The sequence below is a fragment of the Micromys minutus genome (assembly GCF_963924665.1).
Source record: "Micromys minutus genome assembly, chromosome: 14".
NCBI lineage: Eukaryota > Metazoa > Chordata > Mammalia > Rodentia > Muridae > Micromys > Micromys minutus.
The window spans coordinates 34,202,235-34,220,194 of record NC_137983.1 but is presented as its reverse complement, the minus strand read 5'-3'; the positions used below and the strand labels follow the sequence as shown (position 1 = coordinate 34,220,194).

General features: G+C 43.7%; 1 protein-coding gene across 1 annotated transcript in view; it reads left to right on the top strand.

The window, feature by feature from the left end:
• The window catches only part of MFHAS1 (multifunctional ROCO family signaling regulator 1), an 81,750-nt gene extending 65,280 nt beyond the window's left edge, over positions 1 to 16,470 (top strand). Inside the window, exons 2-3 of the mRNA XM_080928284.1 lie at positions 2,044 to 2,170; positions 13,882 to 16,470. Of these exons, the coding sequence (XP_080784410.1) occupies positions 2,044 to 2,170; positions 13,882 to 13,915 (161 nt within the window). The 3' untranslated portion in view covers positions 13,916 to 16,470. The remainder of the gene's footprint in view (positions 1 to 2,043; positions 2,171 to 13,881) is intronic.
• The last annotated feature ends 1,490 nt before the right edge of the window (positions 16,471 to 17,960 follow it).

The window sequence follows — 17,960 nt, the reverse complement described above, 5'->3', positions numbered from 1 at the left end:
ACATAGGTACCCACCAGACCAGCTAATGGCACTAAATTAATGTTTGCAATAGTTTGATATTTGCAGTAATTTGGTGAGCAGACTAAAATTAGATTCTGTTCTTATTATACAAAGATGCAGGAAAATGTTCTGCTCAGGGAATTAATGTGCCTCTAAAAGTATGAATACATCAGTGATTAAATTCATTTTGAAATAGTGATGTTAGACAGATCCTCCAGGAAATACGCATCCTGCTTAGAGAAGAGTCCCCTGCCTTGGGGAGGTACTGAAGTATGGTAGCAGAGGGTTTCCCCATGTCCACCACTAGTTAAACCCTATTGCTGGGTACATCTCATAACTTTCCTGAGCTGGGTGGTTTTGTTTGTTTAACCCAAGCCATAGTCATTCTGGAAGAGAAAACCTCAACTGGGAAGAAAAATGTCTGGGCAAGCCTGTGGTACATTGTATTGATTGATGATTGATGTACAAGACCTGGCGCTGTGGGCAGTACTATCTCTGGCCTGGTGGTCTTGAGGGATGTACAGAGTAGGCTGATAAGCAATGCCCATAAGCCCAAGCCCATAAGCAAGGCTCCTCCATAGCCTCTGAGTCATTTCCTTCCTCCAGGTTCCTTCCCTGTTTGAGTTCCTGCCCTGAAGTCCCTTAGCAATGGATCTGTAATAAACCCTTTTCTCTCGGACTTGTCTATGGTCATGGTGTTTATCACAGTAATAGAAACCCTAAGCGAGATGGCAGATTCTCCATTTGCAAAATGAGGATGGGCTGTTTGCTCAGTGGTCAACACTGACAGTGTGCAGACTGAGATTCTGACTTCATGTGAGCACATGTTCCATTATTGTGAGCTCAGCTGAACGGAGGTGTTTGGAAATACAGAATTTTAAATGTGTGTGTGTGTGTGTGTGTGTGTGTGTGTGTGTGTGTGTGTGTGTGTGTGGTGTGTTGTGCACACCATGTGGGTATATGAAAACAGAGGACAACCTTGTGGAGTGGGCTCTTGAGATTGAATCCAGGACATCAGGCTTTCACTGAAAGTATGTAAAACACAGAGGAGCCACCTTGCTGGTCCACACTGCAGGATCTTAAGCAAAAGGACTTTCTGCCATTCTATGTCAGCAGAGACTTCGGAGTCTCTAGAACTTCAAGTGACCATCAAAACTGATGGATTTCGGTAGGGTCTCTCCCCGATTTGGCATGCTTTCTGTATCCTTGGTTTGAGTGGCTCACTTCCAGGACTAAGCAGGGCTGTCAGGCAGAAACAGGACTTTCATGAGCCAGATCCTGTCAACTGAGTACTCTAAGTAGCAAAGCCTGTGGGGCTGGGCCTGAGGACCTAAGGAGGAAGGACAGGTTCCCAGTTGAAGGGCCTACAAAGAGGAAGCTAAGGAGTGGAAGTTGCTGCTCCTCCCGAGGAGTTAATGGTCTCACTGCAGAAAGTTGATGTGAGATGCCTGATTTCCTGTAGGTATCAATTTACTAAGTTAGTCACCTGTTTGTACTAGGTCCACATTAGTCATGAGATAATCCTGTGTGCTTTAGAATCAGCACTTGGGAAATTCTCAGCTCCAGGATGCTGGACTGTGGTCCTGCTGTTTACTATGTAAACACCTTGAGCCTGCCACACATCCTGATTGTTTGCACAGAGCTTTGTTTTGAGCTTGCTAGCTCTGTTGAAAACCCATATGCCTACGTTTTAATTATGAGCCCCTCATGGTAGCCCTGCCTGGCTGATCTCAGGAACCAGTCTGAAAAGAAAGGTGAGGTAGGTGAGCAGGGTTGTGGTAAGTGCTTCCTTTGTCTGAAGGGTTCACCTTTTCACCATCACCATCAGGACATAAGAACCCTGTCTGTGGTGATGTGCTCAGCATCCCAGTAGCTGAAATTTACAGCTCTACTCTCCAGCCGTTCTGGCTACGTTTTGGTTTCCATGTCGGAAGACTTCCTCACTACATACCTTATTCCTCCGAAAGTGCTATGTTTCTCCGTGTAAATTAGTCCGCTCTTTGGGGCCTATTTCCTAATTTTTTTTTCTTCTCTTCTTTGCAGGGGAGTTGCTGAGCCAGCCCAGGCCAGAAGGGGTGGCAGAGATCATCTGCCCCAAGAATGGCAGCGAGCGAGTGAATGTGGCTTTGGTTTACCCACCTACACCGACTGTGATCAGCCCTTGTTCCAAGTGAGTTCCCATGGTCCTTGGCTCCTTGCTGCAGATTCTGGCTCTGCTGTGATAACCCAAAGCCTAGTCCAGCGGTGTGTGCATGAACCTTGAGAAGTCAGTTATCTGAAGCAGCAAACCAGAGACTTATTTTCCTCTTTTGGCGGGAGATATTTTACTTTGCTAATAAAAGAAATTAAAGCTTTGCAGATGTATAATTTATAAACCACATAGTTTACTCATTTAAAAATGTAATATATAGATTCTCGGTTTCTAGTCTGTTTTCAGGTATTTATGACCAAAAGAATGTATGTTCCTCTCCCAGTAGCATTAATGCAGAGCTTTGTTGAAAAGTTATTAGGGTCCAGCTGAACCCTGTTCTTGTCCCAAGTGAGTTCTTAACCATCATTGTAGAATTAAGTGGGCTTTACTTCAAAGGACAGCAAGGGACCATTAAATCAGAGAAGCCTGCAGAACATCTATAATGATCTGATTTCGTGGAGGGTTCTGATTCTCTAATCAAAGCAAAGACTGTGAGCTGGCTACAACCTTCTCCCCATATGGACTGACAGGGAATGCACTCGTGCAAATAAATGTTCACACAGGAGGTATGCTACATATTCTAGAGGAATATATCCTGTTGGCTTGAGGGGTCTATTTATATGCTTTTATCCTACTAGCATAGGGGCTGCTTCTAAACTGAGATGAAATGACCCTAAGTTGGTAAAGCAGCAGCCACAGACCATTCTGGCCTGAAGCTCATTGTCTTGGTGATAGCGCCAGTCTCATATCTGCCAGGTGGCCAGAGTCATGCAACAGGATTTACTTTTACTTCCTGGTTTGTTGGCCATATAGTATCTGTTTCATCTCTACACACACAAACACACACACACACACACACAAACAGAGAGAGAGACACACACACATACAGAGACAAAGATACATACACAAAGAGAGACACAGACATACATACATGTGCACACACAGACACACACACACAGATACACACACACATTCACAGAGACAGATTCACACACACAGACACACACACATGCACACAGAGTAACAGAGAGAGACACAGACAGACACACACACATACACACACACACCAAGTTACTATAGAGCTTTTGATGGTTTGCACTTGAGAACTATGACCTCTCTACCATCCATACAGTCAATGTAGGTATGAGGACAAACCTGGACTGTCTTCACCAGGAACTTGATGTCTGGCCACATGCCAGAGCTTTGTGGTAGGACTGTCATCCATTCAGGGGCAGCTCCCCTCCTGTGGGGTGTGCTTCCTGAACAGCTGGGTCTCTGTGATGTGGTAACACGTCAGCAGTAGAAGGGAAAGCCCCCATTTCCTCCAAACTGGGCATTTAGCAAAAGCTATTCAATATACCTGTGCTGGAGGCTAACCCAACACCCTGAGGGAAATGCCTCTGTAACACTAGATTCTGGATACTCTTTTATATAGCATGCACCCAGGATAATCTATCACTGAGGTCACCCTAAGAAATTGAGGTCATGAAATGCTTCTCAGGTTTCACGATAGAACCACACAAGCTCTTGTTAACTTGCATCTCCACTGCCCTGAACTTGTCAAAACCCAGGCATTGTCCTGCCTTGTAATTTCTTTGAGTCTGTGCCTACTGCGCCTTGCCTTTCAGATACACCAGGGCAGGGATAAAGAGGTGCTATAGAAGTAGGGTACAGAACACAGTACATACTTTGTATTGATGTAAATGTGCCTGAGTCACTAGAGACACTAATTGATTGTTTTCATAAGGATTCGTGCTGTTTAGTAGACAAGACAGATACAAAAAGTTAAATATCTGCTTGTGCCAGATGCCCTGGTGGCACAGAGCCAGTTATCAGCCATTCCCATGGGTGGTTTCTTTTCTACCACAGTAAGACCCACTTTACCAGTCTAGAGAAAAAAACATATTATCAGCCTCTCCCTGATAGTTTATTGAATCTAAATGAACAACCAGCTTTGAATTTGGGTGTCATCAAAATTGGCTTAGACCTCTCTAGTTGTGGGAGGGAAATACCACTGGGGACTTAGTCCCTGTTGTCATAGCAATGATAGCATCTTGGCTGTATATTTCTCAGCTCTAGATGAAGAACAGCTCTCTAAATATGAAAGTTTGACATCTTTGGTAAGACTTATTTTTTAGAATGGAGACAGGGAGAAATGATGTCTCTCATGACCATCAGGATAAAATCTAATTTCTGCAATCCAATTAGATACTCATGCCCTGAAGCATCTACAACTCATAGTCATGAGCACTAAACAAAAACAAACATGTTGGCTAGGCCAGGCCCCACTAGAATGTCCAAGTCACAAATAGCAGGCAAAGGGGTTAGCCATTGAGTCATATGGTTTTGGCCCAAGGCTGAAGCTTGTTTGTCCAGGCTGGACCAGCAATCCAAAACACTACCTTTAAGCCCCAGTGACCTAACTTAAGTCTTTCTCTATGAAGTGATCCCTACCTCTATAGCAGGCCATACAATGTAGGCAGATGAGAAAGACAGGACTTCCTTCATAGAGCACACGCATCAGAATGTACAGAGACAAAGTAGCTATGTATGCATCTTTGAAGAGACACAGAAGTCACTTGGCTGGTTCTAAAGTACGTGCATTGGACTTTAGCTCCCTGACCCCTAACCCTCTAAGGGTGACCTCTCAGCCAGGACAACTGCCCTTCCCTATTAGACCAGTATAAAGTCAACTGTAAAGCAGAACCTGGGACATGTAATAGCACGGTCAGATGCTCCTGTCTCTTCCACACTTGACTAGGATGATATTCTGTTCACTGTTCATATCAAGACAGGATGAGAAATCCCAGGAATCCTGTTCATCACTGTGCTGGAACAGCAGGTGCTAACCACAACAGTCCCAGGTACCAGAATATGTGCCCACTCTATGTCATTGACATCGGTCTTTTAATGCTTGGGAGGGGGGGTTCTCCAAGTCGTCATTTGTCCAGTTTCCTGTCCCTTCAGGTATCAGAGACATGAATGACATTTAATGAATTGGCTATAGCCATATGAGAAATAATGTGGTAGAGTTTATATACAAAAGAAGAGTCAATGGTCGTTACTCGGTACTCACTTATGAATCCCCAACTTTTCTATTTCACATTTGAAAAAAGTTTCCAGGTATAAAGTTTTAAAAGCAACAAAAAGGTGTGTATGTGGGAAGAAAGTAGAGTTGACTCTGCAATTAAGAATGCCAACTGCTCTTCGAGAAGATCTGAGTTTGGTCCCCAGCACCCATATGGGACAGCTCACAACAGTTTGTAACTCCAGCTTAAGGAACTACTCTGGCCTTTGCACCCGTACACACACACACACACACACACACACACACACACACACACACACAATTAAAAGTAAAAATTAAAGTACAAAAATTTCCAGATGTTTCTTCCCTATGAAGAGAGGTGCTAAGTAAGGAGTAAGTAGTAGGTCTTCAGGTTGAGGTTCATAGTAGGTCTTCCATAAGGGCTCTTTCTCCATGTGACTTATAGCTGTAACTTGTCCTGGTGGTGGATGGAAGAGCTCTCTCCCAGAATTCCATTGAGAAGGTGTTCCTGGAATGAAATGCTGTCCTTCTGAAATGCCTGCCCTTTTTGAACCAGGGGAGAAGCAGATGCCTAGAGGCACCTTATGCACTTTGCTATTCTATTCGAGTGAGGGTTATTTCTGCACTTTGTATGATTGTGAAGGATTTGGCATGGGATCACCATGCATTTGACAGCAGAGTTGTTCAGAAACAAAAGGTCCTTGACATGGATAATGTCACACATGGTCCTAAAGCTCTGTTGATGTCTAGTGTACACCGTTCTTGATGGTTCTCAGTGTATGTTGAGTGGTGTAGCTTCTCCACTCCTTGCCCCATCTTATTTTAAAACATCTTCATCACCCCAAGAAGAAATAGGATTCTAATTGCCGTTACTTGTTTCTAATCTAATGTGGCACCTAGTTTTTGTCACCAGTGTGCTTAGTGTCTTCTTCCAGAATGGTTTTGGTGACTGGTGTGTTGCTGTTAAGCAGATTGTTTATTTTGAAATGAGTTCTCATAAATCCTTTGTTATTGGCACAATTCAGTCCAAATGTAATGACTTAACTCAGTACCATGTGTCAGTTGTAGCCCCTTGTTTCCTGGGTGATGAAGAAGAAGTAGGGTGCCATGGAGGGAGGCAAGGAGCTTCCTTCAGAACTTCCTAGTTGTAGCCTTTTGATATCTCAGCAGCCAAGCATGCTAATCCATGGATGTGAGGGATTGGTAACTATTTAGGAATCATAGCAAAGCCCATCCTCTCTTGGACACCTGAAGCAGAAAACACTCAAGTGTTTGTATAAAATGGCATGAGATGGACCTGTGGTACTTGCTTGTAATCCTGATACTAAGAAGGATGTTAAGTTCTAAATCAGCCAGAGCTACATAGTAAGATCCTGCCTGGGGTGGGGGAACAAGCAAATGAATTTGTTAATTAGATAAAAGGACAGGTGTGCACACACTCCTGTATACTTTAAATCACTCTAGAGTACTTTGACACTTAGTAGAAGAACTCTAGTTGCTACATTCTATCATTTGGAGAATAATCACAAGAGAAAGTAAAGGTCAGTACAGATACACTAGCTCCATGCAACAATGTCTTCAGTCTGCAGTTGGTTTGAATCTAAGGATGCAGAATCTCAAGATGGAGGTGCAGGAGGAGGCTGACTAGACTCTTCCAGGGAACAGTAGAGAAAAAATAGAGGAATTTTTTTTTCACTTTAAGAGCTATCTAGTAACATTTAATAATTTTACAGGCATATTTTGATCATCTCCCACTCCTCCCCCTTCATTTTTTTTCTTCAGATCCATCCTCCCAACTTCAGGCCCTCTCTTTTGTTTGTTTATTTGTTTGAAACAACACACTAAGTCTACTTTATGCTGCTGTATAGGTGAAACCATCTGACAAGATCAACCCCTTAAGGAAAACTAATTCTCCCACTGAAGCTATCAACTGTCAGTAGCTCCTCAGATAGGGGTACAGGACTGTGAGTTTAATGGAAATTCCCCTAAGCAAGGGATATTGTTCTTCTCAAAAGCCATGGGCTGCCAAGACGAAAAAACAAACAAAACAAAACAACAACCCAGTACCAGATAAAGGGTATCTCCCCTTGAGTTGTTGGTTGAAGTATCTTTATGATACCTCAAACAATAAAGTCTATTGCTATTTGCCCTTGGTTATTTACCTGAACCTGATGTTATAACCCTCTTGCTGAAGCCACTATATACTTTAATCAAACAATGTGGAAGGATCAAGTTGGTACTAATCAGACAGCTTCTTACTGCTGCCCAGCCTACAGTAGTTCCAGAAGGTGCTATGTAGTCTTCTGGAGAAGAAAAGTTACCAAGAGTCTCACCCACTGATGAACTCTGTGAGCTGCATTTAACAACCAGCATGGCAGGATAGGTTTATGGAAGCAACAGTGGCACAACTGTTAGAGGTGTAACCAACTTCTTTCTGATGAAATTTAAGGCCCACGCCACAGGAGGAAACATATTCCTGGTACTATCAGAATCTGCTAAGAACTCATGGTTGGGGAGCTCTTTGACCATAGGGGTGAGCACACTGATACTGCTTTGTAAGTAGACATAACAGTAAGCTACACATTAAATTCATGTTTCTAGACCTGCCGGTTGGTGTAGTTCTTAGGTGTCATCAGAGAAGGATCTCAAAGTGGAAGATGGATGTTAATGCAGAGTTTCACATCTGGTTAAAGTGCAGAGTATAAATACAAGTTGACTGCTCCCTTGCAAATGGGACTTCTGTTTCATACTCCTGCCCACAGAACTTAGGGGCCATCTTGGAAAGGGGTCAGAATGATTTTAAGAGCCAGAGACTGGAGCGAACCAAAGCAAAACAATACCTTCCGGATGATAGAGGGCCACTTCACTCATGAACTCACAACTGGTGTGATTACCTGCACAATAGCAAGCTATTCAACATTAAAAAAAATCTTTTACATGTTTGTTTGGGAGTTCCTGGCTCTGTGCAGTCTCTCTTCAGGTTGAGACACTTACTGTTTTAGTCCACAGGGTGTGTGAGTTTCTGGGAAAAGGCAGGTGGCCAGCAGCACTTTATTTCTAGGTGGCCTGTACCTGAAAGTTGTTTCTTTTTTCTTTTTAAATAAATTCTGACTGGTGTCCTTCTTCACTAACTAAACCGTGTGTACTCTCTTAGAAACTGCCTGCTAACCAACTTGGCTACTGAGTCTCCTGTGATGACCAGAAAGAATTCAACAGACTAGCCCAAAACAAACAACAAAACCAAACGAAACATTTTACCTCCCAGTGTGTACTGACACACCACCCATGTTCATTTATACAGTTCTTTCTATGGGCTGACCCTGAACCGTACAGGACAGAGGAATGTCTAATTTTTATGTCCTAAGAGTTGACCTTTCTCTTAGGTAGTCCCTCCACGTCTCTGTGATCCATCATGTAAGAATAGGAGCAAATTCACAGAGAAGAACGTTAATTCTAACTTTGGCAGATGGTATGTTAATAGAATCAACAATAAAAGCATTCTAAACAAAAGCCAACATTTTCTGGCTTAGAAATGTTGAGCTAAGCATTTTCACGTTAACAACAGATGGCAGAACTGAGATTTGCCTTCAAAACTTTTTTTTTTTTGAAAAGCATTGATGATTGCCCATGTACAGTAGAGTTCACCGTCAGGCAAGAAACCTTACCAGTTTCTTGCTATTGTAAGTATTCTAAAAACTATGGTGATAGCTTCACACAAGAAATTCTGCAGTGACATTGTCATGGCCTAAGGATACTTAAGACCCACTGAAATATACTTTTATGTATAAAAGTAGGGTGAAGATTGTGGCCTTCAGCTCACCAAATAATTAGGCTAAAATGTCAAAGCCCTCCTGCATTAGTTAGTATGGGTTTGGAAACATTTTAAGGAGAAATGGAATTACTTGAAGTTGGCTTTATCATAGTGGACCGTATTTGTTGACTACAGAATCTTAAAACAGAAGAAGTGTGTGTGTTGGGGGAGGTGTACCTGGTATTTATGGCTAAGTGTGGAGTAGCCTGTTTGGAAGCTTCCATCTATTTGATTTATTCATTTTGTCCTGGCAAAGAAGGACCATAACTATCCCACTACCCCGGCTGCTTTTCCCAGCGGAGAGGAATTGTGTGTCTTGAGTCCTGTATTCTCCCATCAGCTACATTGATACTGGACTTCTCCCTCTCTGCTCAGGTATCTCCATACTTTCTTGGAAAATTAAGTCGAAAGGATAGTGCTTCTTCCCCTCTGCCACCATTTTTACTGTACCCAATCTGTGACTTTAGGAGCACCAAGTTTTAAGGGTAAGTCTCTGGGAACCAGAGAGTCTCTTGAACAGGTGTGGTGCTAAAACCCTGGAAAACTAAGGGATGGCACAGGGTGGATTGGGAATGAAGGGAGTCCATAGGGCAGAGAGCCAGCCCAAGCACTCTCTTTTTTCCTTGGGGTAGAGTGTTTCATGCTTGGGGTAGAAAGAGAAACAGCAAAATGCTTCATTCTTCGCTTAAATTAGGGTAGTGTGATGAGCCAAGTAATCTTAGATCTGTGGTAGGCAAAACCATCTAAAAATAACAGCGGGGGAGACAGGCAACTTCAAACATAGTATTTAATAATTACGTAGGACAAATAAGTGCTCAATAAATGTGCCTTCTGTTGTTTCTATTAGGACTATATGCAGTATATACCAGATGGTCTAGAGAGTAAAAACCATAAACAAAATATTTCTACAGTGTGGGTACTATGGTAAAAGCCTACCCACTGGTTTATTTAGATGCTTATTAATTAATTATAATTAATTAATTATATTACCTATAGAAGGTAAATGTATATGCTGGGTATATGAGAATAGTGGTTTTCCTTTTCCCATCTCCAAGGGAGAATAAATAAGAAAACTGTTTAATGAGTGTCCTCTATGCTTACTCTAGTTTTCATAAAAAGGAGATGTTGGTGCGTTATGTTATCTTTCATGCTGGACTCACTAATAGTTATAACCCCTAGACGGAAACCCCTCAGAGTAAAGGCCCCTGACACGTTGATCTAGCTAATAATCCTGTAAGTTATACAAAGCAGAGAACACCGCGTCCCACACTGCAGCTACTGGTGGCACAGGTTTGCCCTTTACCTCAGAGCTCGAGGCTTCAGTGCTGTTTCACAGTGCCATATGCTCTCATTCCTGTCTCTATTTTAAAACAAAGTAGCTCCCTACTTTGAAGGATAATAAGGCTAAAAGGCCAGTACACAGCCGACACCATCTGCAGAGAGCGGGCAGGCTGCACAGCGGAAGCATGAGGTTGCTCCTGAGACCAGGCAGCAGGAGCTGTGACATCAGCTTTGATTGTGGTTCATAAGGCAAAGCAGGCATATAAGTTTAAGATTGGCTGGTGTGGATGCAGAATTCTTTGTCACCGGGTCCTGGTGGGATTAGTGGGGTACGGAGTGGGTGGACTCTTCATCTTGACCTGGCTGGTTTTGGTATAGAAGACAGCACTCTCAGGCAAGTCTGTTATGCTTTTTAGGAACTGAGCTCCTCCAAGATGACCAGTCCCTCCAGGATCACCACCTTCTGCACACATCTCAAAATCCAAAATACAGAAAATTAAAAAATACAATTAATACATGCTATGGTTTTCCTTTCAGCCCAGATAGCCAAATATTTTGAGCTGTCATTTCTTTTCACATCCAGAATTGGGGCGAGTGTTCTAACCTGGGAAGGTTCTAGGTCTAAGCCTCAGAACCTTCTCAGCTCCTTACCTCATGTAACTGCATCCCATCTGCCAGCCCCTTGAAAGCCCTTTGGGCTTCATGGTGGAGAACTGTGTTTTCTTCTCCTAGAATTCCCCACTGCTCCATTTCTGTCCCAGGCGATGGTGAAATTGTGTGCCTGTCTGTCTGAGCTAGGAATCTGTCAGGTTAATTAGCTTCCACCCATACAGTCTGCCAGCAGAGTATTAGCCCATCATATCAGTGGGCCTTGACATAAAGCCTTTTCTTTAGCTCTGTGATTTCCTCTAACTCTGTATCCACTAAGATTTCTGTAATTGAAACTCCTTAACTGATACAGTCATCTTATCCTTCCAACTGGTAACACTTGTCAAGATTTATTTATTTTCTTTTATGTGTATGTGTGCTTTGCCTGAACATGTATCTGTGCACCACGTGTGCCTAAGTGCCCTTTGAGGCCAGAAGAGGCTATTGGATTCCCTAAAACTGAAAATACACACAGCTGAGACCCATCATACAGGTGACAGGAATCAAACCAGGGTCTTCTAAAAAAGCCCCCAGTGCTCTTAACCTCTGAGGCATCTCTTTCTAGTCCCCTCTCCAATACTTATATTGTGATGTCAGTGCCTGTCACATTGATCCTTTTTAAGAGCCTTGAGTAACTTCCTGGTGACTGTAGGCTTAAGTTCAAAACCCTAGGTGTGACTCAAAAGACCCTTTATAGGCACCTTCTCTGCTAATCTAAGAGATAGCCTGTCAGCTGAGGGGCAGTTGAGCACAGTGGCACCTGGCAAGCTCTCTGTCCTCAGCTGACCCCTGACTCCCTTACCAATGAAAGGATTTGCTCCCTTACAATCCATTGCCCATGAAGCCAGGGATGTGTGTCTTCTTTTTATGGAAGCCAAGATGGCTAACTCTAACCAATTATTTTTCCTGGCACACTTCCTTGATGTTTTTAGACTGTTTGCTACTATACTCTTATAGGAAAGAACTCACAGTATCCCAATCACTTTCAATCTGTAGCTTTTCTTTCCATCTTATTGCTTATTTGTGTAGCTTTGTTGAGTGTGTGCACTCTGGTGGGCATTGTGGCAGATATTGAGGATGCAGAAGTAACCTGCCCACAAGAATCAGAGTGGAGATCAAAGACGTAGCCAAATAAGAAAGGCATGCCAGGTTCAAATAGAAATTTGATGGCTGGTTGTGAATAGCACTGCAAACAATAGTTAGAAATACCAGGTAAAGGTGCAGGAAGTGGTATTCAGTGGCTCGCTGAGATGGAAAAGCAGTAGAGAAGGTTGGAGATTTGATGGGTGAAGGGATTGGTGTGACTTAGTGTCTTTTCCTGTTGTTGTGATACAATTATGTGATTAAAAGCAGCTTAAGAGAGAAAGGGTTTATTGTGTCCCATGGTTCAAGATACAGTTCATCATAGAGGGGTTAAGGGAGTAAGCTCTGAAAAATGCTAGCCAAGCACAAGCAAAATTTCAGCACTGGCTGTGGCTCAGTTCTCTACTTACGTTGGCCAGAATCTCAGCCAGGGAATGGCCCCACCCACAGTGGGCAGGTCTTCCTCTCTGCTAAGGTCGTCAAGATAATCTCCCCCAGGCTCTCTCTCTCTCTTGGTGGTTCCAGAATGGAACCTGCAGAGTGGACACTTGACAATGTTACAAGCGATGATGGTGGAAAGTCCCCTGTAGCAGCCTCCGTTAGACGATCTTGTGTTTCTCAGAGCCATGTGTGGCTCAGGGGAGCAGACAGCAGACATAACTGTCTGCATTTCTGAAAGTTCATTATATCAGCCGAGGAAAAGCAGTGACTGCCACATGGACCGAGCTGGCAGCCACACCGCGCCGCGCCACCATTAACTGCCTGAACGAGGTGTTTGCTTGTAAATGGCCATTCTCTTCACCTAGATGTATCGTATTATTACTGGGATTTGAGACGGTTTCAAAACCTTTGTTGCCAGGAGTTTATTATACTGCTAGGTTTTCATACATTTCCATATGGCTCAGTGCCAAAGAAATATGAAACTCTTAAGAGCCCCCAAAAGCTAATCTCTACTGTATCTCTCCATGAAACACACTTTGGAGTCTTGCTTGCCCTATGACAAGGCCCAGCTATGCTATAACCCTTGGGCATCTTCCCCCCCCCCCCAAGGACCCGATAGTATTGATAAGACATTGAAAAAAAACGAGCTACACTGTATTACAAGGGAAAGTTCCATTTCTGGTATTTACACAGCAGACTGAGCTTCTTGTTTGGTGGATAGTAAGTCGCTGGCCTCTGTGATAACACAGGGTTGAGAAAGATGGATTGGGGGCAGAGTAAGCCATAGTCCTTTAGTGTTATAAAAAGCCAAAATAAAAGCCTGAGCTGTCTGACCTTCTCCACTCCATTTTGTTTCAGGCAAATGCCATTATTTAGTTAGCTGAGAAGGCTGAAGTATATTCAGGCCACGCTCAGACACCCTTGGGCTTAGACCCTTGCTTGGAACACTAAATAAAAGCATGCTTAGTGGTGGTGGGCAGATAACCTCAGGCTGAGGCATGTGTTTCTGAGCCTGGGGTCGGGGATGGTTATTCAGATGTCCATGTGTGTTTAGAGGAAGTGAGTCTGTTTAGAGGCTGTGCTTGCTCATTATGAAGCTAGTTCTTTTGTGAAGTTCCAGTCTGGTAAGTGGTCATAGCGATTAGTGGTGGTCCGCACTCACAGCTGACCTATGCTTAGCATCCCAAACAAACATTTGACTAATCTAACTGCTAAGAGAATTGCTTACTCCTCGGTGGGTCATTGGGAACCTGACATCCATGTTTATAGAGAATTTTAGAAGTAGGCATGGGAATCGGTACAGATGACTGTTGGGTGTCACCCCTCTTTTTCCTTATAACTGAGACTACTGTCATTATTTCTTCTCATCCCGTCTAGGAAGAACGTTGGTGAGAAGCACAGGAACCAGTGACATTCGTGGCTGTGGGATTTTCATGCAGTTAACAGAGCATGGGACTGACCGACTGGGACATCTCCTGCCCTGGCGAGCCTGCCATGCTCCCAAGCGCCTCCTGGGGCCCAGAGTGAAACCACGCACCGGGGTGCTTGCAGAGGACCCTTGGAGGGATTGGAGGGGGCTGGGAAGATGGGAACAAACATGGAGCAAATGTTTCACAACCTGAACCTCAGAACTGTGATCCTCCAAGGAGAGAGCTACTTGAAAGAAAAGAGAGAGAAAAAAAAAGTTAACAGGCTTCTCAGGGATTGTGTTTTCTGTGTACACATGAGCCATAGCTCCAGGCCAGACGGCAGTATTTAGAGCACTCAGATTTCAGTTCTGTTCAATGTGAAGGAGGGATCAACTGATGTTCATTGCTGTTCCGTACCTAGTGTAAGATATGTATATGTTAATCTTTATTTTTATAATATGCAAAGACATTTAAATTTATACAGTTTGACACTTCTAGCATTGGTTGACACTGGGTGCAATATTCTGCATGAGAACTGTGCCAAGATGGGGCTGATGTCTTTTAGTGTCAGACCTTTGGTTCTTTTTTAGCCCACCTGCTCAACTGAAAAGGACAGGGAAAGCCAGCCTCTCTCTCCAGTCCATGGGTAGATACAAGGTCGGGTTCTAGAACTCTAATAACCACCAGGAGCATTCAGCCCACTGAGACAGAGGCCCTGCCCATCTTTTCATTGCACCTTCCCCCTACAAGTGTCACTGGACATGGTGGTAGAATGACTATTCTGTCCCTACACAACACCACTGCTGGGGCAGAGGGGCGTATTCCTAGAGGCCAAAGGAGGTGAAGAATCTCTGAAAACCTGAATCTTGGAACAACTTGAGATCATCTGAGTTCAGTTCTAAATCTTGCAGCCATTCTACTGCTATGCAACCCCCTCTCCCTGACCCCCAGTACAGTGTGCATGATATAGCAGAGCCCTGTGTGGTGGACCTCTACATCTGACTCTTGGCCTTCCTGTAGGGGCATCCTTTGACAGAGCTCCATCCCTCATAGGCTGTCTATTCATACAGAGCCACTTGGAGGAAGTCTGCTGCCAAGGTCCTAGTAGAACCCTTGTTTTGAAATCTCTAGGAGGTAAACACTTAAAAACAAACTCCACAAACTGCTCTCCAGTGTCCTCCTAGTTAGGACCAAACAGCATATGCTGCAGTAGAAACACATTCTCTAAAGAATGTAAAGGACTCTGTTTACATCCGCCTCCTCCATGTGTTGACAGGAAGCATGTAAAACTGGTCCCCACAAGGAAAGTGTGTCAGCTGGCCTTACTCTGTGGCCTGTATTCTGAAGTATTGACTCTTAGAACACACAGCACATGCAGCCACAGGTCTTCAAGAGTAATTCGAGCATGCACTCTGAAGAAATTATAAATTGATTTGTGTTGAGTCTGTTCAATTGACTTCACTGACCCCAGAGCCCATTCCGTGGAGGCAGTTTCTCAGCGATCAGAATCTACTCGGGAATGTCTTTATGTTTTGAATACTTGAACATGACATGTCCAGTTTAGAGTTTCTTTTTCCTTTTAGAACACGGTTGCAGGATGGGTGAGGATCTGGTTGATCTCTCTGTCATTGTTCTCATGTGTCTGTGTGCAAGTGTAAACTGAAGGGTTAGCATTTCCGTTGCTTTATAAACCACTTAATTATAGGTTTTTTTTTTTTTTTAAATTGGCACCAGACAGTTCTGAAACTGTCAAGTCAGCAAAGTTCAAGCAGTTTTATAATGTCCTACATGACTTTGGGCTTACTCCCCAGAGAGCCATGTCAAATAAAAAGAAGGTTCCTTGGGTGAGTATACCCTGAAAATGGTTGCTATTTTCATAAACACAGATGCCCATGTTCTGAATATCTGCTACTTTCTGACAAGTGATGTTATGTGTTGTCATCTGAACCCTAGAGAAGCATCATAGATGAGGGAACCTTGGTGGACATATGTGTTGTGGCCAGGGTTGGCACGGTCAGAGGGTCATGTGCCTGAAAAAGCTCCAGCAAAGCATGAGAACTTGCCTCAGTGTGTGTGTGTGTGTGTGTGTGTGTGTGTGTGTGTGTGTGTGTGTGTGTGGTGGGGGAGAGCTGAGATACAGAAACCATTCTACCCAAGAAGAATTTCAGCATCTGTATAGGGAACCCTGTTTCCTTATTTCACACCTGGGAAGATGCGGCGGCCAGCAGCCGAAGGGCCATCTACTAAGCACAAGAGGAGTTCGTTCTACCTAAGGAGCCCCGTGCCTCTCAAATGTGCTCCAAGTTTGTTACAGTTTCTATTCTTACAACTAGTGGTTTCAAAACCACTTCCTGGGGTTGTCAAAGTGCTGCCAGAGTAAATGTTTCCCCCCTTCTACAGAAAAACAGAAATACACACACACACACACACACACACACACACACACACACACACACACAACAAAAACAAACAAAAAAACCCCGACAGTGCTCATATTTGGTGTGTGCACTGGACTGTTTTGAATGAGTAAAGAGGAAGGGGGTGACGGAAGGTCCCAGTGGAGTGTGTGTTTTTCATGCTGCAGTCTGTGAATTGTAATTGTGGTTTTCCAGTTCATTGTCCTAACAGGAAAGAAATTAAAAAAAAAAAAAATCAATAAAAACAATGAAATGGTTAAGCCGTGGCAACTCCAGAGTTTAATTATTTCTGGGTGGGTTTGGTTACTATTTCAGTTTTGATCAGTTAAAAGGAATCACAGTTTTGTATTTTTAGTTCAGGTTTGAGATGGGGGAAGAAGGGTCAGCTGCTTTCAGCTGTTGGGGTGTAAGAGCCGCTGTTTGGGGTTTTTATTCCATTTTATTTGTAAATGTCTGTACATGTCAAACTACACATTCAAGGTTGCCAAAGGTCAACTTGAAAGAGTGGGTTCTCAATCTATCATCTGGTCCTAGGGATGAAACTTAGGAGGGCCACCTTGGTGCCTTCACCTACTGAGCCATCTCCCTGCCCCAAGTCTCTCTCTACATTCTGCTTCTGAATCACTGGTTCTGCCTTTTGGGACTGGGGGCTGAACCCAGAGTTTTGCAAATGTCAGGCAAATGCCCCGCCCTCAGCTGCCCTGAGCCCAATACAATCTGTCCAATAAGTCAGATTCTTTGTGCACTGAGCTATTGTACTTCTAAATTGGAGCTCATCGATGGGTGATGGCTTTGGAAGTTCCCATTCTCCAGGCTTTCTTTTTAAGGTTCATCATGGGAGTCCTGCCACAGCTGATAAAGCCTGTCTAGGAATACCCCAGAACGCTGAAATTACAGCTTCCTGAGGGAACTGCTCAGAAGCTCTGTTCCTGTCACTTTCTTGCTTGTTTTTTTTAAAGGAAGATAAGACAAGGAGAGAAAAAAATGCATGAAAACCAGACAAATCCAAGCCCTGCACAAAGCATCTGGGACATAGGGACAGGGCCAGCTTAGACCAAAATGTTCTCCTCTAAAATGTTCCAAAACGAAACTTTTCCTTTGACTATTTATGGGGTACCCTGGTTCAAAGTGCCTTTATCGTAAAATATCTGAAACCACCTGCCTTGAAAACAGTGGTGTGCTTCTGGTGCAGTGGCTTGCTTTCACAGCAGAACCAGGCAAGTTCTGAGAGCCGTCCTTACTGCTGCCTGCTTCTGCTCAGAACAGTTTGAACATGTGTCAACAATTCACGCCTGGATTTTATCAAGATACTTTAGAATTCTTTAAACTTGCTCAGCAGATCACACAGCAAAGTAAGTGTCAGTGGTGACAATTAGACGTGTGTCAGTTCTCACAGGATTCGGTCTTTCCCTGGGCTGCTTCCTCACCCCCACCCCAGTGGCGGCTTTCTGAAGTAGGGACCAAGTTTACAGAACTTCAAAGCCATCTTACCTACCATATGCAAGGAGACAATGTCTGCTGGATCCCAGTGCCAAGGATACCTTTGCCCATGACTTTACCCAGTGATGTCACCCAGGGTAGTAGGCAATATGAGAACTTGCTATTATATTTAAGAAGGGGGTCTGTGTAT